Source organism: Rhinopithecus roxellana, chromosome 1 (genome assembly GCF_007565055.1).
Source record: "Rhinopithecus roxellana isolate Shanxi Qingling chromosome 1, ASM756505v1, whole genome shotgun sequence".
Taxonomy (NCBI): domain Eukaryota; kingdom Metazoa; phylum Chordata; class Mammalia; order Primates; family Cercopithecidae; genus Rhinopithecus; species Rhinopithecus roxellana.
The window spans coordinates 57,285,827-57,312,266 of record NC_044549.1 but is presented as its reverse complement, the minus strand read 5'-3'; the positions used below and the strand labels follow the sequence as shown (position 1 = coordinate 57,312,266).

General features: G+C 44.4%; 1 protein-coding gene across 1 annotated transcript in view; it reads left to right on the top strand.

The window, feature by feature from the left end:
- Positions 1-26,440, top strand: part of CCDC36 (coiled-coil domain containing 36) — a 63,579-nt gene that overhangs the window by 30,337 nt on the left and 6,802 nt on the right. Inside the window, exons 3-6 of the mRNA XM_010369828.2 lie at positions 7,644-7,818; positions 12,595-12,758; positions 17,445-17,493; positions 17,687-17,774. Of these exons, the coding sequence (XP_010368130.1) occupies positions 7,644-7,818; positions 12,595-12,758; positions 17,445-17,493; positions 17,687-17,774 (476 nt within the window). The remainder of the gene's footprint in view (positions 1-7,643; positions 7,819-12,594; positions 12,759-17,444; positions 17,494-17,686; positions 17,775-26,440) is intronic.

Below are 26,440 nucleotides of genomic sequence, written 5' to 3'. Positions count from 1 at the left end.
CTTCACCTCTCAGATTTATGCTGCACAAAAGCTGTGAGCCTTCTGGCTGGGGAACCCCTGCAAAAAGTTCCAACGGGTCTGTGGACCCTTGCCAGTGGGGATGATAGGATTACTTCTAGGTAGATCTAGTTTAAATTTAAAAGGAGTGCAAGTACAAACAGGGGTCATTGATTCAGATTACAATGGGGAAATTCAAATTGTTATATCTACTTCTGTTCCCTGGAAAGCAGAGCCAGGAGAGCGTATAGCACATCTCCTGATTGTGCTGTATGCAGAAATGGGGAAAAGTGAAATTAAATGAACAGGAGGATTTGGAAGCACAAATAAGGCAAAGCAGGTTATTACGTGAATCAAATTACTGTTAAACATCCTACCTGTGAAATAACTATTCAGGGAAAGAAATTTAAAGGTTTGGTAAATACAGGAGCGGACATTTCAATCATTTCTCTACAGCACTGGCCATCCATGTGGCCAATTCAGCCTGCTCAATTTAACATAGCTGGAGTTGCTAAAGCCCCTGAAGTATATCAAAGCAGTTATATTTTGCATTGTGAAGGGCAAAATATATTTTGCCAAAATATATTTTGCCCGATGGACAACCTGGGACTATTCAACCAATTATAACTTCTGTACCTATAAATTTATGGGGAAGAGATTTATTACAACAATGGGGAGCACAGGTTCTAATTCCTGAGCAATTATACAGCCCTCAAAGTCAACGTATGATGCATGAAACGGTATGTCCCTGGTATGGGACTAGGAAAAAATTTGCAAGGTTTGAAGGAACCACTTCAAGCGGAAAGACAAAGTTCCTGCCAAGGTTTAGGAAATCATTTTTGATGGCGGCCATTGTTAAGCCTCCAGAACCTATACCTTTAAAATGGTTAACAGGTAAGCCAATTTGGATAGAACAATGGCCACTAAGTAAAAAGAAACTGGAGGCTTTAGAGGACTTATTTACTGAACAATTAGAAAAAAGGACACATAACTCCAACATTTTCCCCTTGGAATTCTCCACTCTTTGCTATTAAGAAAAAAATCAGGTAAATGGAGTATATTAACTGACTTAGGAGCCATAAATTCAGTTACACAACCTATGGGGACATTACAGCCAGGATTGCCTTCTCCTGCTATGATTCTGAAAAACTGGCCTTTAATAATCATAGATTTAAAAGACTGTTTCTTTACTATCCCCTTAGCTGAGCAAGACTGTGAATAGTTTGCATTTACAATTCCTGCAGTAAACAACCTGCAGCCTGCTAAGCATTTTCATTGGAAAGTGTTGCCACAAGGCATGTTAAACAGTCCAACAATTTGCCAGACTTACGTAGGGCAAGCAATTGAACCTACTCACAAAAAGTTTTCAGTGTTACATTATTCATTGTATGGACGATATATTTTGTGCTGCCCCCACTCAAGAAATATTACTCCAATGTTATGATCACTTGCAAAATTCGCTTTCTCACACTGGTTTATTTATAGCTTCTGGCAAAATTCAGACTAATACCCCTTACTCCTACTTGGGGACCTTAGTAAATGACATTACTATTGTGCCACAGAAAGTAACTGTATGTAGGGATCAATTGAAAACATAAAATGACTTTCAAAAATTACTAGGGGATATTAATTGGGTACAACCTGCTCTAGGCATTACTACCTATGCCATGAGTAATCTATTTTCTATCTTTAGAGGAGATCCTAGTCTCACTAGCCCTCAACAATTAACAGAGGCTGAGACAGAGTTACAGCTGATTGAAAAGCAAGTCCATAAGGCTCAAATAAATAGAATAGATCCAGAGAAGACTCTAGATTTGCTAATTTTTCCAACTCATCATTCACCTACTGGTGTTACTGCCCAAGAGCACGACTTAGTAGAATGGCTTTTTCTTCCACATACTAATTCACAGACTCTAACTCCTTATTTGGATCAAATTGCTACTATGATGGGAAATGGGAGAACTTGCATTGTTAAATTACATGGATATGATCCTGGAAAAATTATTGTCCCTCTCACTAAGGCACAAATACAGCAAGCTTTTATAAATTGTCTTACTTGGCAAACCCATTTAGCTGACTTTGTGGGTATTCTCGATAATCATTTTCCTAAAACAAAACTGTTTCAATTTTTGAAATTAACTAATTGGATTCTCCCTAAAATAACTAAATTTAAACCAATTGAAGGTGCTGACAATGTTTTTACAGATGGGTCTACAAATGGTAAAACTTCTTATTCTGGCTCGAAAGGTAAAGTTTTTCAGATGCCCTATACTTCACCTCAAAAAGTGGAGTTTGTAGCTGTAATTGAGGTATTGACTATTTCTGATATGCCTATTAATGTGATTTTGGATTCTTTGTGGTTCATTCCACACAATTAACTGAAAATGCTCAGTTACGATTTCATACAGATGAACAACTGATAACTTTATTTACCCAATTACAAACAGCAGTTAGGAGTAGGATGCACCCTTTTTACGTCACTCATATTAGGGCTCATATGCCTCTCCCAGGACCTTTAACTGAAGGGAATCAAATGACTGATTGCCTAGTTGCTACTGCAATATCTAATGCCAAACACTTTCACAGTTTAACCAATGTTAATGCCTCTGGTCTCAAACACAGATACAGCATTACCTGGAAAGAAACTAAAGCTATCATGCAGCGATGCCCAACTTACCAAATGGTACATTCCTCATCTTTTACAAGAAGAGTTAATTCTCAAGGATTGGAACCTAATTCTCTTTGGCAAATGGATGTCACACATGTTCCCTCATTTGGGAGACTGTCTTATACACATGTATGTGTGGACACCTTTTCTCACTTTGTCTGGGCTACATGCCAGTCAGGAGAGTCTTCTGCCTGTGTTAAACATCACCTTTTGTAGTATTTTGCAGTGATGGGCATTCCAGCTTCTATTAAAACAGATAATGCCCCACGCTATACTAGCCAAGCTCTAGCTACATTTTTCTCTCTATGGAATATTAAACACATTACTGGCATTCCGTATAATTCTCAAGGACAAGCCATAGTAGAAAGAATTAATCTCTCCCTGAAGCAGTAGTTGCAAAAGCAAAAGGGGAGAATCAGGGACTATGGGTCACCCCATATACAATTGAATCTAGCATTATTGACTTTAAATTTTTTTGAGCCTGCCTAAAGGCCAGATGGTATCAGCAGCTGAACAGCATCTACAGAAACTAGCTGCAAAGACAGAAGCAGAACAACTGGTTTGGTGGAGAGATCTGATAACAAAAAGTTGGGAAATAGGCAAAATAATAACTTGGGGTAGAGGTTATGCTTGTGTTTCTCCAGGACAGAATCAAGAGCCAATTTGGGTGCCATTGAGACAGTTGAAGCCTTACCTATGAGCCAGATACCCAGGAAGAGGTTTGGGGAGGATCCCAAAACCCACCAGTTGCAGCCATGTTGAGACTGATGCTGAGGAGGACCCCAGGTGTCACGAGCAACACCTGTTGAACACAGCCTACCTGGGGACAGATCAAGAAGCTGTCACAGATGGCGGAAGAGAACCTTAGGAAAGCAGGACACCAGTCACAATTAGTAATTTAATGATAGCTATGATAGTGGTGATCACCATTGCTGTGAGTATTCCTTCAACAAGGGCTGACACAGAACAATTATACTCATTGGGCATATTTATCAATTTTGGCTGGCAATAATGCCTGGATGTAATCACTCTATGACACATTTACACATACTTTCTGGTCTCAGTATTTACCATAATAAATTTGCTCCTATAATTGAGGCATACTGCCCTCAAAAACCTATTTGTAAACAGAATTCGACCTGGCCAGAAATAATGAATGTACTTATTTGGGAAGATTGCATTGCAGAACAGGCAGAGGTGCTGTGCAACGATTCCTATGGAATAATTATTGATTGGTCCCCTAAGGAGATGTTTAGCTTGAATTGCACCTCTCAATCAGCATGCCACGGCCACGCTATGTTCAGCTGGTTTAAACAAAATGGTCAGATGGTAGAAACGGTAAGAAAGATGGCAGGAGTTCCTATTATCTGTAAACATGGCGCTATCGTGGCACCTCAACCTCAAATGATATGGCCCACTGTAGGAGCTAAACATAAGGATTTGTGGAAACTATTAATGGCTCTTAAATAAGATCAAAATTTGGAAAAGAATAAAAAAGCATCTAGAAGGACACTCTACAGACTTGTCTTTGGATATTGCAAAATTAAAAGAACAAATATTTAAAGCTTCCGAGGCACACCTGACCTTAATGCCAGGAACTGGAGTGCTTGAAAGAGCTGCAGAGAGATTAGCAGCTATTAACCCATTAAAATAGATAAAGACACTTGGAGGCTCTGTGATTTCAATGATGATTGTGCTTTAATCTGTGTTTTTTATCTTTGTATAGTCTGCAGATGCGGGTCTCAACTCCTGCAAGAATTAGCTCACCATGACAAAGCTGCCTTTGCTTTTACTGCCTTGCCAAACAAAAAAGGGGGACATGTTGGGTACAGGCCCCCAAATCTGGCCATAAATGGGCCCCAAAACTGGCCATAAACAAAATCTCTGCAGCACTGTGACATGTTTGTGATGGCCATGACGCCCATGCTTAAGGTTGTGGGTTTACCGGAATGAGTGCAAAGAACACCTGACCCACCCAGGGCTTCCTGGGCATTCCTAAGCCACAAACAACAGCATGAGCAATCTGTGCCTTAAGGACATGTTCCTGCTGCAGATAACTAGCCAGAGCCCATCCATTTGTTTCAGCCCATCCCTTTGTTTCCCGTAAGGAATACTTTCAGTTAATCTATAAGCTATAGAAATAATGCTTGTCACTGGCTTGCTGTCAATAAATATGTGTGTCAAACTCTGTTCAGGGCTGTCAGCTCTGAAGGCTGTGAGTCCCCTGATTTCCCACTTTGCACTCTATATTTCTGTTGTGTGTCTTTAATTCCTCTAGTGCCACTGGGTTAGGCTCTCCATGACTGAGCTGATCTTAGCACCCCATCTCTACTAAAAATACAAAAATTAGCCAGACATGGTGGTGCATGCCTGTAATCCCAGCTACTCAGGAGGCTGAAGCCAGAGAATCGCTTGAAACCAGGAAATGGAGGTTGCAGTGAGCCAAGATCACACCATTGCACTCCAGCCTGGGCAACAAGAGTGAAATTCTGTCTCAAAAAAAAAAAAGAGAAAAAAAGGAAAAGCGTGTTTTCTCAAGTTATGCAACAATGTTAAGTAACACAAATTGTTATAGAGATATCTTTCTTTCTTTCTTTTTTTTTTTTTTTTTTGAGATGGAGTCTCACTCTCTTGCTAGGCTGGTGTGCAGTGGCACAATCTCACCTCACTGCAACCTCCAACTCCCTGGTTCAAACAGTTCTCCTGTCTAACCCCCCAAGTAGGTGGGACTGTACAGGTGCACACCACCATGCCCAGTGGGTGCCATTTTTTTTTTTTTTTGTATTTTAGTAGAGATGGGGTTTCACAGTGTTGCCCAGGCTGGTCTCAAACTCCTGAGCTCAGGTAGTCCGCCCACCTCAGCCTCCAAAAGTGCTAGGATTACAGGCATGAGCCCCCGTGCTCGGCCTCTGGTGTCCCTTTTTATAAGGACACCAATCCTATCATAAGAGCCATATCTTCATGACTTCATCTAACACTCATTACTTCCTAATGAACCCATTTCCAAATACTGTCATATCAGGGTTGTTATGATGATACCATCATAGCAACATGTGAATTTGTGGGGGACACATTCAGTCCATAACAAGGTCTATCTGTGATTGTTTTATTATGGCTCCTTCTCTCCTTTCAGCCCTGCTCTGTTCCTTCTCTGTAGGCACACACTCTAGAATTAATGTGTACCCTCCAGTTACCTTCTATACACTCAATTACATAATTGTTTGGTGTGTATAATGTAGATTTAAAAATGTATATAAATGATCTGTAATAGAGTAAATTCTTCTTTTTTTTTTTTTTTGAGACTGAGTCTCGCTCTATTGCCCAGGCTGGAGTGTAGTGGCGCAATCTCAGCTCACTGCAACCTCTGCCTCCCGGCTTCCAGTGATTCTTCAGCCTCAGCCTCCCAGGTAGCTAGGATTATAGGTGCCTGCCACCACACCCAGCTAATTTTTGTAGTTTTAGTAGAGACGGGGTTTCACCATGTTGGCTAGGCTTGTCTCGTACTCCTAACCTCATGATCTGCCAGCCTTGGCTCCCAAAGTGCTGGGATTACAGGCATGAGCCACCGTACCTGGCCAAGTTCATTCAATTTTTACCTTTCCTTGTACTCAAAACTATGTTTTTGAGAAGTCTCAAAATCCCATGTGATTATATATAAATCTTTTTTTTTTTTTTTTGAGGAGTCTTGCTCTGTTGCCCAGGCTGGAGTGCAGTGGCGCAAACTCAACTCACTGCAAGCTCTGACTCCTGGGTTCACGCCATTCTCCTGCCTCAGCCTCCTGAGTAACTGGGACTACAGGCACCCACCATCACTCCTGGCTAATTTTTTTTGTATTTTTTAGTAGAGACGGGGTTTCACTGTGTTAACCAGGATGGTCTCGATCTCCTGACCTCCTGATCTGCCTGCCTCGGACTCCCAAAGTGCTGGGATTACATGCGTGAGCCACCACGGCTGGCTGATTATATATAAATCTAACTTAATGCTCATGGCTGCTGAATCAGCTAATGCATGTACCTTATTTTATTTATCTATTTTAATGATGAACAGATTGATCTTTTAAAAAGATAACATTCTTGGTCAGGTGCAATGACTCATCACTGTAATCCCAGCATTTTGGGAGGGTAAGGTGGGCAGATCACCTGAGGTCAGGTGTTTGAGAGACCAGTCTGGCCAACATGGTGAAACCCCGTCTCTACTAAATATACAAACATTGGCCAGATGTGATGGCAGGTGCCTGTAATCTCAGCTACTCAGGAGCTCAGGCAGAAGAATGGCTTGAACCTGGGAGGCGGAGGTTGCAGTGGGCCAAGATTGCACCACTGCATGCCAGCCTGGGCAACAGAGCGAGACTCTGTCTCAAAAAAAATTAAAATAACATTCTTGGCCCTGCACGGTGGCTCACACCTGTAATCCCAGCAATTTGGGAGGCTGAGATGGGCAGATCACCTGAGGATAGGAGTTGAAGATCAGTCTGGTCAATATGGTAAAACCCCATCTCGACTATAAATACAAAAATCAGCCAGGCGTGGTAGCACATACTTGTAGTTCTAGCTGCCCAGGAGGCTGAGGCTGCCGTGAGCTGAGATCATGCCACTGCACTCCAGCCTGGGCGACAGAGGAGGACCCTGTCTCAAAACAATAAAATAAAATGATAACATTCTCTTAATCTCTACAATTTTATGAACTGTAATTTCCAATATGGTGTAGCCTAGAATGCTGTTATACAAAGAATGACGATGTCAGTCTTTTCTTTTTGAGTTTCCATCTGGTTGTTCCCAGATTTTAATAAAAATGTGTGGTATTCAGAATCTCCTTGTGTTTCTTTGTGTTTCATTGTACTGACAATATACAGGGGACTTGAAGGTCAGAACAAGCTATCACTCTGCCCAAAATATTCTCAAATGGACAGCTGTGAACTATGATTTCATTTGTTCAGGATATTTGTCCATTTGATACACTTTTTTTGCTTAATTTCAGGAACAAGAAGTTATCCAACTGGAATAATAATCAAAATGATTATTCCAGTCTCAGCGATTCCCAGTTCCTCTTTGGATCTCAGTTCTGTCCAGAAAATTCAGAAACCCTATCAGCACCCTTGGACTTCGGTCCCCACTTGAGACATTCAAAACAGTCACAACAGAATTCTCTGGAGGTGAGTCTGGTTTCCAGAATTGCTCTGCACACATTTCACAGTTATTATGGAGATAAATTATAAAGAATACTTATTCTGGCCAGGCGCAATGGCTGACACCTGTAATCCCTGCACTTGGGAAGGCTGAGGTGAGTGGATCGCTTGAGCCCAGGCGTTTGAGACCAGCCTGGGCAACATGGCAAAACCCCATCTCTACAAAAAGTACAAAAATTAGCTGAGTGTGGTAGTTGAGGTAGGAGGATTGCTTGAGCCCAAGAAGTCAAGGCTGCAGTGACCCAGGATTCTGCCAGTGTACGCCAGCCTGGGTGACAGAGTGAGACCCCGTCTCAAAAAACAAAAAAAAAAACAAGGCCAGGCGTGGTGGCTCACGCCTATAATCCCAGCACTTTGGGAGGCTGAGGCAGGTGGATCACGAGGTCAGGAGTTCAAGACCAGCCTGGCCAAGATGGTGAAACCCCGCCTCTACTAAAAATACAAAAATTAGCCAGGTGTGGTGGCAGGCACCTGTAATCCCAGCTACTCGGGAGGCTGAGGCAGAGAATTTCTCGATCTCAGGAGGCGGAGGTTGCAGTGAGCCAAGATCAAACCACTGAACTCTAGTCTGGGAGACAGAGCATGACTCTGTCTCAAAACAAACAAACAAAACAAAAAAACCCAACAACCAATACTTATTTTCTAGCCTTAAAAAAAAACTTATTCTGTTGGAGTATATTTTAGAATTGTACATCTGTAAGGATTACTCTTCTAAAGGGATTTGTGCTTGATTAGTGACTCCTTTGACTTAATAGTCTGAAATGGCAACATTTATATTTGCAGTTTCTTCTATTACAAAGCAACATAAAATAGCGTCAATCCCTTGGCCACTTCTAGGGAGAGGCAAATATATATGTATATATATTTGCCTAAGGCTAGTCATACTATTGTTTGTGAGAATTTAATAAGTAAAAAGAGTTTTCATAAAATATAAATAAAATAACAAATTTTATTTTAGACAGACCTTTTAAAATAATAAACTTCATGTAATTTGTATACTTTAGTGAACTATACTACATTTTGTCCTTGAAGAAGGAGATGAGGATTCTGAGGCCTAGGTTGGTGAGTAAAGTCCTGTAGTCCCAGCTACTCCGGAGGCTGAGGCAGGAGAATGGCATAAACCCGGGAGGCGGAGCTTGCAGTGAGCTGAGATCCGGCCACTGCACTCCAGCCCGGGTGACAGAGCGAGACTCCGTCTCAAAAAAAAAAAAAAAAAAAAAAAAAGGCCAGAATGAGGAACAGAGTCTCTTGAATCCTTGATTTTTTGAGATTAACCTTTCTTTCTTTCTCTCTCTCTTTTTCGTTCTTTCTCTCTCTCTCTCTCTTTCTTTCTTTTCCTTCTTTCCTCTCTTTCTCTCTCTCTCTCTTTTTCTCTCTCTCTCTCTTTCTCTTTCTTTCTTTCTTTCTGTCTGTCTTTTTTTTTTTTGAGACAGAGTCTTGCTGTGTCACCTGGGCCGAGGTCCAGTGGCATGATCTCGGCTCACTGCAACCTTTGCCTCCCACGTTCAAGCAATTCTCCTGCCTCAGCCTCCCCAGTAGCTGGGATTATAGGTGTGTGCCACACCTATTTTTGTGTGTGGTGGCACACACCTATAATCCCAGCTACTGGGGAGGCTGATTTTTGTGTTTTTAGTAGAGATGGGGTTTTGCCATGTTGATGCTGGTCTTGAGCTCCTGACCTTAGATGATCTGCTTGCCTAGGCTGCCCAAAGTGCTGGGATTACAGGTGTGAGCCACCATACCCAGCCTGATTTTTTGAGATCAACCTGTCTTTTCTTGTGAGTCAAAAACATTTTTATTCTTGAGACACCTATAACTAAATGTAGGTTTTGTTTTGTTTTTGAGACAGAGTCTCACTCTGTTGCCCAGGCTGTAGTGCAGTGGTGCTGTGGCAGGAATCAGAGGACCAGAGAGGCCAAATGGGTGAATCAGGAGGATTTTATTAAGGTGTGCACCGGCTCAGCGGATTCGCATCCAAAAGGCTGAGACCTGAACTAAACAGGGCTTGACTTTTATACACACTTCTGAAAGGGGATTGGCCAGTTTGAATGGCGTGGTGGGAATTTGGTGGCGTGAAGTTTATAGTGCAGGCAAGCGGGCATACAGAAGCAGAACAAAGGCAGCTAATCAAACAGTGATGGGTTTCGTCACCCTAGCATAGCTCATGACCTTGCAGCTGCATTGGAAGGAAAACAGGAACTTATCAAACTAAAGCAGGCTTTGCATCTGGTACATATCTTACTTAAGCTCGTCTTGTGACCTTGTCGTATTACACAGAAGAGAAACAAGAATTGTAAAACTCTGTGAAGTAACCTTGAGTATCACTAAGGAAGGATTATCAAAGGGGAGGGGGAAGTTGGGAAAAGAGAAAAACCTGCTTTCCCACCCTTGCCTGGGAATGAGAGGAGAGGGGGCTCTGGAGCACATTCCTTGAGGGCTCTGGTTTTGCAGATAGTGTTATCAAAGTCCCGTCAGAGCTCTGCTTCCTATTGCTAGGTCTTGGAGTGAGTCAGCTCAGCAAGAGAAAGCTTGTTTTTCTCTTTACATCTCCTGCTTCAGTGCAATCTCAGCTCACTGCAACCTCTGCCTCCTGGGTTCAAGCAATTATCATGCCTCAGCCTCCTGAGTGGCTGGGATTACAGGTGCCTGCCCCCATGCCCGGCTAATTTTTGTATTTTTAGTAGAGACAGGGTTTCACTTTCTTGGCTAGGCTGGTCTCAGACTCCTGACCTCAAGTGATTCACCTGCATTGGCCTCCCAAAGTGCTGGGATTACAGGTGTGAGCCACTGTGCCTGGCCACACCCTGGCTAATTTTTTTTTTTTTTTTTTTGAGAGGGAGTCTCACTGTCGCCAAGCTGGAGTGCAGCGGCACGATCTCAGATCACTGCAACCTCTGCCTCCTGGGTTCAAGAGATTCTCCTGCCTCAGCCTCCCGAGTAGATGGGACTATAGGCATGTGCCACCATGCCCAGCTAATTTTTGTATTTTTAGTAGAGACGGGGTTTCACCATGTTAGCCAGGATGGTCTCGATCTCCTGACCTCATGACCCACCCGCCTCAGCCTCCCAAAGTGCCGGGATTACAGGTGTGAGCCACCGTGCCCAGCCACACCTGCTAATTTTTGTATTTTTTGCAAGCATGGGGTTTAGCCATGTTGCCCAGGCTGGTCTTGAACTCCTGGGCTCCAAGGGTTTTTTTTTTTTTGAGACGGAGTTTTGCTCTTGTTGCCCAGACTGGAGTGCAATGGTACAATCTCAGCTCACCACAACCTTTGCCTTCCAGGTTCAAGCAATTCTCCTGCCTCAGTCTCCTGAGTAGTTGGGATTACAGGCAAGCGCCACCATGCCTGGCTAATATCGTATTTTTAGTAGAGCCGGGGTTCTCCATGTTGGTCAGGCTGGTCTTGAATGCCCAACCTCAGGTGATCTGCCTGCCTCGGCCTCCCAAAGTGCTGGGATTACAGGCGTGAGCCACTGTGCCCAGCCTGGGCTCAATTTTTATATACAGACTTACATGCATCAAATAAGGACATAACAAATAAGATTAAGTTGGTGCCTTTTTTTTTTTTTTTTTTTTTTTTGAGACAGAGTCATGCTATGTCACCCGGGCTGGAGGGCAGTGGCATGATCTCAGCTCACTGCAACCTCCTCCTCCTGGGTTCAAGCGATTCTCCTGCCTCAGGCTCCCGAGTAGCTGTGATTACAGGTGTGCGCCACCATGCCCGGCTAATTTTTGTTTTTGTTTTTGTTTTTGTTTTTTGAGATGGAGTTTTGCTCTTGTCGCCCAGGCTGGAATGCAGTGGCACGATCTCGGCTTACTGCAACCTCCTCCTTCTGTGTTCAAGTGATTCTCCTGCCTCAGCCTCCTGAGTAGTTGGGATTACAGGCACCTGCCAACATGCCCGGCTAATTTTTTGTATTTTACTTGAGACAGGGTTTTGCCATGTTGAGCAGGCTGGTCTCAAACTCCTGCCCTCAGGTGATCCACCTGCCTTGGCCTCTCAAGGTGCTGGGATTACAGGCATGAGCCACCACACCTGACCAATTTTTGTATTTTTAGTAGCGATGGGGTTTCACCATATTGGTCAGGCTGGTCTCAAACTCCTGACCTTGTGATCCGATCCGTCCACCTCGGCCTCCCAAAGTGTTGGGAGTACAGGCATGAGCCACCGTGCCCAGCCAGTCGTGCTTTAAGTTAGTAAAGTATGCTCTGAAATAAGTATTTCAGTACAAAAATTGGTATCTAGTGATATGAAAGAATAAATGACCTCCCTGAATGTTTCAGAGTTTTGCCTAAGAATGCAGAAAGTGGCTCACCATGTGTCAGCATGCCCACTGTGCAGTCCACATCAAACTTACCAATATGAGTTTAGTTCACTAGCAGCTGAGCAACAGCAATTTGAGTTAAAATTATGATTATGAAAACTTCAACACTTCATCTCAGCAATAGCATAAATGGTTCTCTGTTCTTGTCTGTAAATTTATGCAGTTGATTCTAAGCTATTTTAGTTGACATTTAAAATCTCTCTGGGCTGGTAAGGCAAAATCTATATTAATAAAATCAGTTGCTTTATTTTAAATATAATTTTCTGGTGTATACAAAAATAAAATGGAAATACTACTTGCTATGTTACGTTATAGCAATATGGTTTGCACTTAAATGTGACTCTGCATTGTACAGAAAATAGTGAATGCTATAAATATTTTTATATGTGAAATGCTATATATTTTTTCATTTAACAGGGTGAACCTAGCATTTTTGCAAAGTACCAGACAAAGCCCCAGCTGTTTGGAGGAGATATAAAAGATGGAGGTTTATTTCCTCCTCCTTTGTCAGTTGGAAAATCAAAAGGCCTCTTGGAACAGTTTGAGGAGAAAAAGAAAAGGGCAAAAGATAAATGTGACAGGTATGTAAACCTTTCAAATGGATGAGACAACTCATCTTTTCTGAGTAAAACAAGACATAGAGTGTCAGTAATTAAATAATTCAATTTTAGCATAATAGCATGTATTAAGAGTTCTCCAGAGAAACCAAACCATAGGACTTATGCATACACACATGCACACGCAGACACACACACAGACACAGACACAGACACACAAAGAGGGAGAGAAAGAGGAAGAGAGAGAAATATAGATTGATTTTTTTTTTTTTTTTTTAAGACAGAGTCTTGCTCTGTCACCTGGCTGGAGTGCAGTGGCACAATCTTGGCTCACTGCAACCTCTACCTCCCGGGTTCAAGCGATTCTCCTGCCTCAGCCTCCTGAGTAGCTGGAACTACAGGCGCCTGCCACCACGCCCGGGTAATTTTTGTATTTTTCGTAGAGACGGAGTTTGACCATGCTGGCCAGGATGGTCTCGATCTCTTGACCTCGTGACCTGCCTGCCTCAGCCTCCCAAAGTGCTGGGATTACAGGTGTGAGCTACCACGCCCAGCCTATAGATTGATTTATTGTAAAAATTTGTTCATGAGATTATGGGGGCTAAGAAGTCCCACAGTCTGCCATCTGTAAGCTAGACAACCAGGAAAGAGAATGGTGCAATTTAGTCTGACTCCAAAGCCCTGAAAACCAGGAGCTCTGATGTCCAAGGGCAGGAGAAGTTGGATGTTCCAGATGAAGAAGAGTGAATTTGCACTTCCTTTGCCTATTTGTTCTATTTGGACCTTCGCAAGATTGAATGATGCCCACCCACACAGGTGAGGGCAATCTTCTTTACTCAGTCTACCAATTTTTGGGTATTTTTTTTTAATATTTTGGGACAGGGTCTCACTCTGTCACCCATGCTGGAGTGCAGTGGCAAGATCATGGCTCACTGCAGCCTCAACCTCTTGAGCTCAAGTGATCCTCCCACCTCAGCCTTCCTAGTACATGGGCCCATAGGCATGTGCCACCATGCCTGGCTAATTTTTATTTTTTTGTAGAGACAGGGTCTCACTGTGTTATCCAGGCTGGTCTTGAACTCTTGACCTCAAGAGATCCTCCCATGTCAGCCTCCCAAAGTACTGGGATTATAGGCTGAGCCACTGTCCCCAGCCTAAATGCTAATCTCTTACAGAAGGACTCTCACAAACATACCAGCTATCTGGGCATCTCTTAGCCAAGTCAAATTGACACATAAATTAACCATTTCACAGCACTCTTCCCTTTGAAGTTCACCTATATTACTATCATTTTTTTTTTTGTGAGATGGTATTTTGCTCTTGTTGCCCAGGCTGGAGTGCAATGGCGCAGTCTCAGCACACTGCAACCTCCGCCTCCTGGGTTCAAGCGATTCTTCTGCCTCAGCCACCCAAGTGGCTGGGATTACAGACACCCGCTACCACGCCCGGCTAATTTTTGTATTTTTAGTAGAGACAGAGTTTCACCATATTGGCCAGGCCGGTCACAAACTCCTCACCTCAGGTGATCCACCCACCTCAGCCTCCCAAAATGCTGGAATTATGGGCGTGAGCCACCACGTCCGGCCATTATTATTATTATTATTATTATTTATTTTATTTTTTTTTTTTCTGAGATGGAGTTTCAATCTTGTTGTCCAGGCTGGAGTGCATTGGCACAATCTTGGCTCATCGAAACATCCGCCTTCTGGTTTCAAGTGATTCTTCTGCCACAGCCTCCTGAGTAGCTGGGATCACAAGCACATGCTGCCATGCCCAACTCATTTTTGTATTTTCAGTAGAGGCGGGGTCCGTCATGTTGTTATCCAGGCTGCACAAACTCCTGACCTTAGGTGATCTGCCCACCTCGGTCTCCCAAAGTGCTGGGATTACAAGCATGAGCCACCGCAGTCTTCCCACCTTAGCTTCCCAAGTAGCTTCGATCAGAGGCACACACTACCGTGCCCACTTAATTTTTTTTTTCCAGAGATGGTGTCTCACTGTGTTGTCCAGGCTGGTCTTGAACTCCTGGGCTCAAGCAATCCTCCCACCTCAACCTCCCAAAGTACTGGGATTACAGGCATGAGCCACCATACCCAGCCTCCTAGTTATTCTTTTTTTTTTTTTTTTTTTTTTTTTGAGACGGAGTCTCGCTCTGTCGCCCAGGCTGGAGTACAGTGGCCGGATCTCAGCTCACTGCAAGCTCTGCCTCCCGGGTTTACGCCATTCTCCTGCCTCAGCCTCCCGAGTAGCTGGGACTACAGGCGCCCGCCACCTCGCCCGGCTAGTTTTTTGTATTTTTTAGTAGAGACGGGGTTTCACCGTGTTAGCCAGGATGGTCTCGATCTCCTGACCTCGTGATCCGCCCGTCTCGGCCTCCCAAAGTGCTGGGATTACAGGCTTGAACCACCACGCCCGGCCCTCCTAGTTATTCTTAATTGCCTTCTTGTCAGTGTGATTTGTGGTAGATTTGCATAGTCCACCACAATTTTTTTCTCTCTGAAAAATAGAAACTAGAGGATTTCTAAGAGAAATGTAATATTCAAGTAAGGTTACACTTATTTTTCCTAAACATCTGCCCCCTGATTTTTCTTTTCAAATCATCAGGATTAGGAAGTTGGACAACTTTATTTATTTTAGAGTCTAGAATAGAATGCGACCAGGCACAGTGGCGGGGGTGCCTATAATCCCAGCTGCTCGGGAGGCTGAGACAGGAGAATCACTTGAACCCAGGAGGCAGAGGTTGCAGGGAGCCTAGATTGCATCATTGTACTACAGCCTGGGCGACAAGAGTGAAACTACATCTCAAACAAACAAGCAAAAAAACAAAACAACAACAAAAAATAGAATGCATTAAATCTTTTAAATTTTACATTCAAAAATTTTTTTTGAATTTTTTTAAACTTTTAGGTTCAGGAGTATATGTGCAGGTTTGTTACATAGGTAAACTCTTGTCACAGAGGTTTGTTGTACAGATTATTTCATCACCCAGGTACTAAGCATAGTACTCAATAGCTATTTTTTTTCTGATCCTCTCCTTCCTCCACCCTTCACCTCAACTAGGCCCCAGTGTCTGTTGATCTTCTGTTCATGTCCGTGAGTTTTCATCATACGATGTATGAATTCTTTGGTTTTTGTTTTGTTTTGTTTATTGAGATGGAATCTCACTCTGTTGCCCAGGTTGGAGTATAGTGACACGATCTTGGCTCACTGCAACCTCCGCCACCTGGGTTCAAACGATTCTCGTGCCTCAGCCTCCCAAGTAGCTGGGACCACAGGCGCATAGCACCATGCCTGGCTAATATATTTTTATTTTTAGTACAGATGGAGTTTCAGCATGTTGGCCAGGCTGGTCTCAAACTCCTGACCTCAGGTGATCCAATGGCCTTGGCCTCCCAAAGTGATGGGATTACAGGTGTGAGCCACCATACCCGGCCCCTGTGTGAGTCTTTTTTTAAGAGTTGGATGTGGCCAGGCGTGGTGGCTCATGGCTATAATCCCAGCACTTTGGGAGGCCGAGGCGGGCAGATGACAAGGTCAGGAGATCGAGATCATCCTTGCTAATACAGTGAAACCCCGCCTCTACTAAAAATTCAAAAAATTAGCCAGGCATGGTGGCGGGCGCCTGTAGTCCCAGCTACTCAGGAGGCTGAGGCAGGAGAATGGCGTGAACCCGGGAGGCGGAGCTTGCAGTGAGCTGAGATCGCACCACTGCACTCCAGCCTGGGCAACAGAGCGAGACTCAGTCTCAAAAAAAAAAAAAAAACGAGTAGGATATATAGTTGAGGAATAACTGTGATAGCTTCTTTTTCATTAGAAATTAATATTTTCATATTAATATTTACATATAAATATGTATATGAATATGGACTTTAAAAAGAAAAATGTGATTTGCCTTAGCAGTGGTCATAGGAAGTCTGTGTTCCTTTTTTTTTTTTTTTTGAGATGGAGTCTCGCTCTGTCACCCAGGCTGAAGTGCAGTGGCATGATCTCGGCTCACTGCAAGCTCTGCCTTCCAGGTTCACGCCATTCTCCTGCCTCAGCTTCCCCAGTAGCTGGGACTACAGGCGCCCACCACCACGCCCGGCTAATTTTTTTTATTTTTAGTAGAGACGGGGTTTCATTGTGTTAGCCAGGATGGTCTCGATCTCCTGACCTCGTGATCCACCTGCCTCGGCCTCCCAAAGTGCTGGGATTACAGCCGTGAGTCACTGTGCCCGGCCCTCTTTTTACTTTACTATTTTATTTTATTATTTTATTTTATTTTGTTATTTTATTTTGAGGTGGAGTCTCGCTCTGTCTCTCAGGCTGGAGTGCAGTGGCATGATCTTGGCTCACTGCAACCTCCGCCTCCCAGGTTCAAACAATTCTCCTGTCTCAGCCTCCCGAGTAGCTGGAATTACAGGTGCTCGCCACCACACCTGGCTAATTTTTCTATTTTTAGTAGAGACGGGGTTTCACTATCTTGGCCAAGCTGGTCTTGAACTCCTGACCTCGTTATCCACCTTCCTTGGCCTCCCAAGGTGCTGAGACTCTCTTTTTTTATTTCCCTGCTGGATACTAAGGTTTCTCAGGGTCAAGTCTTCAGATCTAATCAAGCAATGTTTTGATGCTATGCTAGGTAGAGATCTGCCATGTTTATGGAATCATTTACATTACTTACCACTTCAATATTTCACAAAGATTTGTTTTCTTTTTTCCCTCCTATTCTAGTGAGACTCTATACAACTTTGTTTCTAATGTTAGAGAAAGCATTCACAGGGTAAGTACAGCTACTTTTCAAGGAGTTAGAACATCTTATATTTTAAGAAGTTTAATATTTATATTGTATTGATTTTAGTTAATGTAGAATAGCAATATTTTAACTACCCCTATTTATCATGAAATGACAGTTCTCTAAGATAGTAAAATAAGGCAACAGCCTGTGAATTATTTCATAATTTTGGGTTTCTTAGTTGCAGACGTCTGTGGAAAAGTCTGAGGAACATCTCAGTTCAAGAAGCCAATCTATTTTGGATTCTTTGGAGACTGTGGCCAAGACATGTGAGTGCCTCATGTTTGAGGTATCAGCCGAGGGCACTGGTGAATGATGAACATGAACTTTCTGACCCTAGCCTGGTTTCCAGTGGTGAGATTCCTCACAGGGTTTCAGATGAGAGGATGGGTACATAGGGTTACTCCCGAAGAGATGTGGAGCACACTAAGACAGGTAGTGGGGCCCACCTCTATGTGACAATGTTCTGGTCCCATGATGCCTTTTGTGAAGCACTAATCCCCCACCTGGTAACCATGCTGCCTCAGGGCAGGTAGCTCTGCTGGGTTTCTCATCTCACTGCCTGAAGTGAGTCAGCAACATCCTTGAGTCCCAAATGAATTGCTGCCTGTGCTGTCTATAGACACTGACTGCCCCCTAAGGAGTCAGAAATACCATAGTACCTACTGCTCTTCTTGCTGCCTTCGTTTCAGTGAGAGCTGTATTGTGAATCACAGCATCATTCTCCTTTTTATTTTTTTGAGCCTGAGCCTCTCTCTTTCGCGCAGGCTGGAGTGCAGTGGCGCAATCTCGGCTCACTGCAACTCCTCCTCCTGGGTTCATGCCATTCTCCTGCCTCAGCCTCCCGAGTAGCTGGGACTACAGGCCCCCGCCACCACGCCCAGCTAATTTTTAAAATTTTTTAGTAGAGATGGGGTTTCACTGTGTTAGCCAGGATGGTCTCCATCTCCTGACCTTGTGATCTGCCTGCCTCAGCTTCCCAAAGTGGTGGGATTACAGGCGTGAGCCACCACGCCCGACCACATTATCAATTTTACTTATAGTTTGTGGTTTATAAAATCCTGTGCTCCACCAATTAGTGGTTTACATTTAGATGAAAACATGGCCCTTGCCCTATAAAGAGAAGACAGCGAATATACAGTTCTCCTTAGGTGAATACCTCTCTAGAACCACCTGTTTCCTAGCAAAATGATGAGCTGATGACTGTGCATCTGCACTTGTTTGCATTTGTCTGTGTGTTTATTTTATAAACAAGTTGAAATCAACTTATTCAAATGCCATGGGGTGGACTTCTCATATTTACAAAAATTAATGTCTTTGGCCTCAAAATGAATCTGCAACTGTCTGCATAGAAGCACTGTACTGTCTGCTGGATTTCAACCTGGGCATCCCACACACAGGGCAACTATGCATCTGTTTAGAAACTTGTTCTGCGGCCGGGCACAGTAGCTCACACCTGTAATCCTAGCACTTTGGGAGCCCGAGGCGGGCAGATCACAAGGTCAGGAGTTCAAGTCTGGCCTGGCCAATATGGTGAAACTCCATCTCTACTAAAAATACAAAAATTAGCCGTATGTGGTGGTGGCGGGGGCCTGTAGTCCCAGCTACTTGGGAGGCTGAGGCAGGATTGCTTGAACCCAGGAGGCGGAGGTGGCAGTGAGCCGAGATGGCGCCACTTTACTCCAGCCTCGACGACAGAGTGAGACTCTGTCAAAAAAAAAACAACAACAAAGAAACTTATTCTGGAGGACTTAAGACTGTTATCCCCACAAGAAGTAGCAAGACAGAGAGCAGAAGCAAATCAGGGATGCTTCCTTTGTATAACATGATAGAGTAACTCATTTATAAGTACCCAAGGAAAGTACTCCGTTTTTGTTTTACATTTAAAACTGGGTGGGCCGGGCATGGTGGCTCATGCCTATAATCCCAGCACTTTGGGAGGCCAAGGCAGGAGGATCACCTGAGGTCAGGAGTTCGAGACCAGCCTGGCCAAAATGGCGAAACCCTGTCTCTACTAAAAATACAAAAAAAATTAGCTGGGCATGGTGGCAGACACCTGTAATTGCAGTTACTTGGGAGACTGAAGCAGGAGAATCGCTTGAACCCGGGAGGCAGAGGTGGAAGTGAGCTGAGATCGTGCCACTGTACTCCAGCCTGAGCAACAGAGTGAAACTCCCCATATCAAATAATAATAATAATAATAATAATAATAAAACTGGATGAAGTACAGAAAACGAGGATTGCAGCAAAAGTATGGCATTTAAATCCCAGAAAAGGGAAAAGAAATGCCTGTGGCCCAACACAAGATCAAGGCAGAGACAGAACTAAAACTGCATCTGGCTTAGAGTAGGCAAAGGGATCCTGATCCTTTGCTCCAGTGGTTCCTTAATTTTCTTTTTCTTTTCTTTTTTTTTTTTTTTTTTTGAGATGAACGAACTCTCGCTCCTGTCCCCCAGGCTGGAGTGCGATGGCACAATCTTGCCTCACTGCAACCTCCGCCTCCCGGGTTCAAGAGATTCTCCTGCCTCAGCCTCCTTAGTAGCTGGGATTACAGGCGCCTGCCACCATGCCTGGCTAATTTTTGTATTTTTAATAGAGATGAGGTTTCACCATGTTGGCCAGGCTGGTCTCAAACTCCTAACCTCAGGTGATCCACCGCCCCCGCCCCCCGGCCTCCCAAAGTGCTGGGATTATAAGCGTGAGCTACCTGCGCCTGACTGGTTCCTTAATTTTCAAAGGGTATAAGACTCAGAAGAGAGGCCAGGCGTGGTGGCTCCTGCTTATAATCCCAGCACTTTGTGTTTTTGTTTTAGTTTTTCTGAGATGGAGTCTCGCTCTGTCACCCATGCTGGAGTGCAGTAGCACGATCTCAGTTAACTGCAACCTCTTCCTCCTGGTTCAAGGGAGTCTCCTGCATGAATCTTTCCTGCACGAGTCTCTCTGCATGAGTCTCATGCAGGTGCACACCACCACACCTGGCTATTTTTTTTTGTATTTTCAGTAGAGACAAGGTTTCACCATGTTGGCCATGCTGGCCTTGAACTCCTGACCTCAGGTGATCAGCCCGCTTTGGCCTCCCAAAGTGCTGGGATTATAGGTGTGAGCCACCACGCCCAGCCTAATCTCAGCACTTTGGGAGGCCACGGTGGGTGTATTGCTTGAGTCAGGGAGTTTGAGACCAGCCTGGGAAACATAGGGAGACTTTGTATCTACAAAAATAAACAAAACCAGCAGGGCGTGGGCATATGCCTATAGTCCCAGGTACTAGGGAGGGGGAGGTGGGAGGATCGCTTGAGCCTGGGAGGTCAAAGCTGCAGTGAGCCAAGATGGTGCCACTGCACTCCAGCCTGGAAGCTAGAGCGAGACCCTGTCTCTAAACACTAAAACTAAAACAAAATAAAATGAAAAAAAAAAAGAAAAAAGGAAGACTCAGGGGTGGACGTGGTGGTTCATGTCTGTAATCCCAGCACTTTGGGAGGCCAAGGCAGGTGAATCACTCGAGGTGAAGAGTTCGAGACCAGTCTGTCCAACATGCTGAAAACCCGTCTCTACTAAAAATACATAAATTAGCCATGCATGATGGCTGGCGCCTGTAATTCCAGCTACTTGGGAGGCTGAGACAGGAGAATCGCTTGAACCCGGGAGATGGAGGTTGTAGTGAGCCGAGATGGCGCCACTGCGCTCCAGCCTGAATGATAGAGTGAGACTCCATCTGAAAAAAAAAAAAAAAAGGCCGGGCATGGTGGCTCATGCCTGTAATTCCAGCACTTTGGGAGGCTGAGGCAGGCAGATCATGAGGTCAGGAGATCAAGACCATCTTGGCCAACACGGTGAAATCCCATATCTACTAAAAATACAAAAAATTAGCTGAGTATGGTGGTGAGCGCCTGTAGTCCCAGCTACTTGGGAGGCTGAGGCAGGAGAATGAGGTGAACCCAGGAGAGGGAGGTTGCAGTGAGCCGAGTTCATGCCACTGCACTCCAGCCTGGGCGATAGAACCAGACTCTCTCTCAAACAAACAAACAAGAAAAGCCCAGGCGCAGTGACTCATGCCTGTAATCCCAGCACTTTGGGAGGCCGAGGCGAGTGGATCACTTGAGGTCAGGAGTTTGTGACCAGCCTGACCAACATGGTGAAAACACATCTCTACTAAAAAAAAAAAAATACAAAATTAGCCAGGCGTGGTGATGCAGGCCTATAATCCCAGCTACTTGGGAGGTGGGAGAATCACTTGAACCCGGGAGGCAGGCACTCCAGCCTGGGCAACAAGAATGAAACTCTGTCTCAAAAAAGAAAAAGAAAAAAAAAAAGACTCAGTAACAAACACAGTAGCATCATATGAATTAGGACAGGTCATTCTTGAAAATGGGCACAAGTAGCCTACGCAGAATAATTCTCTTTCTTGGTAGCAAATGATGAGAAGTAGAAAATCATTTAGAGGGCCGGGCGCGGTGGCTCAAGCCTGTAATCCCAGCACTTTGGGAGGCCGAGATGGGCGGATCACGAGGTCAGGAGATCGAGACCATCCTGGCTAACACGTTGAAACCCTATCTCTACTAAAAAAAAATACAAAAAACTAGCCGGGCGAGGTGGTGGGCGCCTATAGTCCCAGCTACTCGGGAGGCTGAGGCAGGAGAATGGTGTAAACCCGGGAGGCGGAGCTTGCAGTGAGCTGAGATCCGGCCACTGCACTCCAGCCTGGGCGACAGAGCCAGACTCTGTCTCAAAAAAAAAAAAAAAAAAAAATCATTGAGAGAGGAACCAGACAAATCCTATAGCATATGGCCACGTCCAGTCCAGCTATCCTAGAGCATTGAACTCTACCTCAGTGCATTCTGCAAGCTTTCAGTCTCTACTCACTGTGCTCATCAGGGAATAGGGAAGTAAAGATACTGTGTGAAAGTGCTGTCTTGCATTGTTATGTAATTGGTGCCTTCACAGATGAGGTCATTAAATATTTTCCCAGTCAGCCTGCCCAGCCAGAAGGGTCACTGTGGCCATCTAATCTAACTCTTCCTGTTCTTCAGCTGAGGACACTAAGGACCAGAGTAATAAAGTGAATTACCAAAGCCTCTTGTATACTACTTTACCTCATATGTTAAGTCTGGTGACTAATTATAAAAAGAACTAGAAGAAAACATGGACAACTGTTGTTTTTTTTTTTTTTTTTTTTTGAGATGGAGTCACGCTCTGTCACTAGGCCGGAATGCAGTGGCATGATCTCGGCTCACTGCAACCTCTGCCTCCCGGGTTCAAGCGATTCTTCTGCCTCAGCCTCCCAAGTAGCCTGGACTACAGGCATGCACTACCACGCTCTGCTAATTTTTACATTTTTAGTAGATACGGTTTCACCATGTTGGCCAGGATGGTCTCAAACTCTTGACCTTGTGATCTGTCCGCCTCAGCCTCCCAAAGTGCTGGGATTATAGGCATGAACCACCACACCCGGCCAACCAAATGGACAACATTTTTTTTTTTTTTTTTTTTTTTTGAGGCGGAGTCTCGCTCTGTGGCCCAGGCTGGAGTGCAGTGGCCGGATCTCAGCTCACTGCAAGCTCCGCCCCCTGGGTTTACGCCATTCTCCTGCCTCAGCCTCCTGAGTAGCTGGGACTACAGGCGCCCGCCACCGCGCCCGGCTAATTTTTTGTATTTTTAGTAGAGACGGGGTTTCACCATGGTCTCGATCTCCTGACCTTGTGATCCACCCGCCTCGGCCTCCCAAAGTGCTGGGATTACAGGCGTGAGCCACCGCGCCCGGCCTGGACAACATTTTTATAATTTTAGAATGTGAGAAGCCTTTCTAAGCAAAATAGATAAAATTGTTAAGAAGAGTGAGATCCATCTATATGAATATGGTAGAATGGAAATATCTGTTCATTGTTAAATTAAAACAACAAAAAGGTGCTCTTCACGTGCTCCAGGATACATCTTGTCAGTAAGTGTGACCAGCCAGTGAAAATTGGGAAGAGTATCCCTAAAAAAGTTGGAGGAGGTCTTATCTTATACAAGGAGGCTGCCAGATCTTTCCTTAGGCTCTTATCAGCACCTGAGGGAGAATAAAACTACAGAGTAAAAGGAAAATCACTGGCCATCTGGGGAAAAGCATTCATTTCTAAGTTGCATCACAATCTGATCTCATCTCAATTGAGGCCTTGTCAAATTTTGCTAAATAAAAACAAATTGTTTAAAAATCATCTTAACAGGAAAACAGATATTGTCCAGAATATGGAAATGGATTTTAAATGGCATTTTTTTTTTTTTTTTTTTTTTTGAGACAGAGTCTCACTCTGTCGCCGGGGCTGGAGTGCAGTGGCCAGATCTCAGCTCACTGCAAGCTCCGCCTCCCGGGTTCACGCCATTCTCCTGCCTCAGCCTCCGAGTAGCTGGGACTACAGGCGCCCGCCACCTCGCCCGGCTAGTTTTTTGTATTTTTTAGTAGAGACGGGGTTTCACAGTGTTAGCCAGGATGGTCTCGATCTCCTGACCTCGTGATCCGCCCGTCTCGGCCTCCCAAAGTGCTGGGATTACAGGCTTGAGCCACTGCGCCCGGCCTTAAATGGCATTTTTACATAAAAGCTAAAAATATCTAATGTTTATAGTCAAAGCAAAGAAGAATACTCTTCTAGACACACATACACATACAAACACAGGACCTATAATGTATATATAGATATGCACACGTATTAATGTAAAATTCCAGAAACCAGTGATAATGTTAAATCTAGGAAGTAGGACCAAGGTCTGCAGAGGAGAGATTCAATCATTTTTTCATTGTATGCCTTTTTATACTTTTATGGTTTTCAGTTATTTTCATAACTAAATTATTTAAAAGAAAAAATATGGATAGACTTTGGAAGTAATGAGTCTGATACAAAAGCTCTTATAAAAGAGAAGATGCCAAACATACGTTGCCCTGGGGACAAGAAGTGAACGTATGGGACCTCAGATGGATGTTTTCTGAGCACTTAATCCAGAATCAAACACTTTGCTTGCCTTTCTCATGCTCTGCTTTTGTGAGGGTCGGTAATGTCTACTGTTGCTAAGAAACATTACTATTTAGGAACTTCTCTATGGAAGGATAATTACATTTGCTCTCTACTATAAATATCTACATGGATGTCTGAAGAATATTTGACTAATTGAGATTAGGAGCAGGAATCCAGTACCTAAGTAAATAGCCTCTTTCTAATTGATTGACACATGGAATTGAACTTGCACCTGTGGTGAGAAATATGGGAAAATTTGCTTTCTAAAAAATTATTTGGGCCAGAGATGGTGGCTCACGCCTGTAATCCCAGCACTTTGGGAGGCTGAGGTGGGCAGATCACAAGGTCAGGAGTACAAGACCAGCCTGACCAAGGTGGTGAAACCCTGTCTCTACTGCAAATACAAAAATTAGCCGGGCGTGGTGGCACGTGCCTGTAATCCCAGCTACTCAGGAGGCTGAGGCAGGAGAATCACTTGAACCCTGGAGGCGGAGGTTGCAGTGAGCCGAGATTGCGCCACTGCACTCCAGCCTGGGTGACAGAGCGAGACTCTGTCTCAAAAAACTAAAAAAAATAAAATGAAAATAACTATGCTGGATTAAATTGTTTCATGTTAGTTTAGGGGTTTCATTTTCACTTCTCAATATATTTTACTTAGTTTTTGTTTGTTTGGTTGGTTTGTTTTGAGACAGTCTCTCGCTCTGTCACCCAGGCTGGAGTGCAGTGGCGCCATCTCAGCTCACTGCAACCTGCCCTTCCCAGGTTCAAGTGGTTCTCCTGTTTCAGCCTCCCCAGTAGCTGGGACTACAGGCACAGGCCACCATGCCTGGCTAATTTTGTTTTTGTTTTGAGATGGAGTCGCTCTCTGTCACCAGGCTGGAGTGTAGTGGCCCAATCTCGGCTCACTGCAACCTCTACGTCCCAGGTTCAAGTGTTTCTCCTGCCTCAGTCTCCCGAGTAGCTGGGACTACAGGCGTGTGTCACCATGCCCAGCTAATTTTTGTATTTTTACTAGAGACAGGGTTCACCATGTTGGCCAGGAAGGTCTCAATCTCCAGACTTTGTGATCCGCCAGCTTCGGCCTCCCAAGGTGCTGGGATTACTGGCATAAACTACTGCGCTCGGCCTTATTTTATTATTATTATTTTTTTGAGATGGAGTTTTGCTTTTGTTGCCCAGGCTGGAGTGCAATGGCGTGATCTCGACTCACCGCAACCTCTCTCTCCCGGGTTCAAGTGATTCTCCTGCCTCAGCCTCCCGAGTAGCTGGGACTACAGGCGTGCGACACCACGCACGAGTAATTTTTATGTTTTTAGTAGAGACGGGATTTCTCCATGTTGGTCAGGCTGTTCTCGAACTCCCGATCTCAGCTGATCTGCCCGCCTCGGCCACCCAAAGTGCTGGGATTACAGGCGTGAGCCACCGTGCCCTTCCTACTTAGTTTTTTTTTTTTTTTTTTTTTTTTTTTGAGACGGAGCCTCGCTCTGTCGCCCAGGCTGAAGTGCAGTGGCCCGATCTCGGCTCACTGCAAGCTCCGCCTCCCGGGTTCCCGCCATTCTCCTGCCTCAGTCTCCCCAGTAGCTGGGACTACAGGCTCCCGCAACTGCGCCCGGCTAATTTTTTGTATTTTTAGTAGAGACGGGGTTTCACCGTGGTCTCGATCTCCTGACCTTGTGATCCACCCGCCTCGGCCTCCCAAAGTGCTAGGATTACAGGCGTGAGCCACCGCGCCCGGCCCCTACTTAGTTTTTATATACTTCTTCACTCATTAGTTCATGTGGTTCTGAAGGGTTACTTAGTGTCACCTTGATCTTCATAAGAAGATTTGTTTACAAGTCCAGTATGTTCTGCAAGAGCTTCATTAATTTTGGTTACTTCTGCTATCTGAGAATAGAGTTCTTTAAGCAGCTTTCACACTTTTCAAAGCACCAAATTCATCTTTTTTTTTT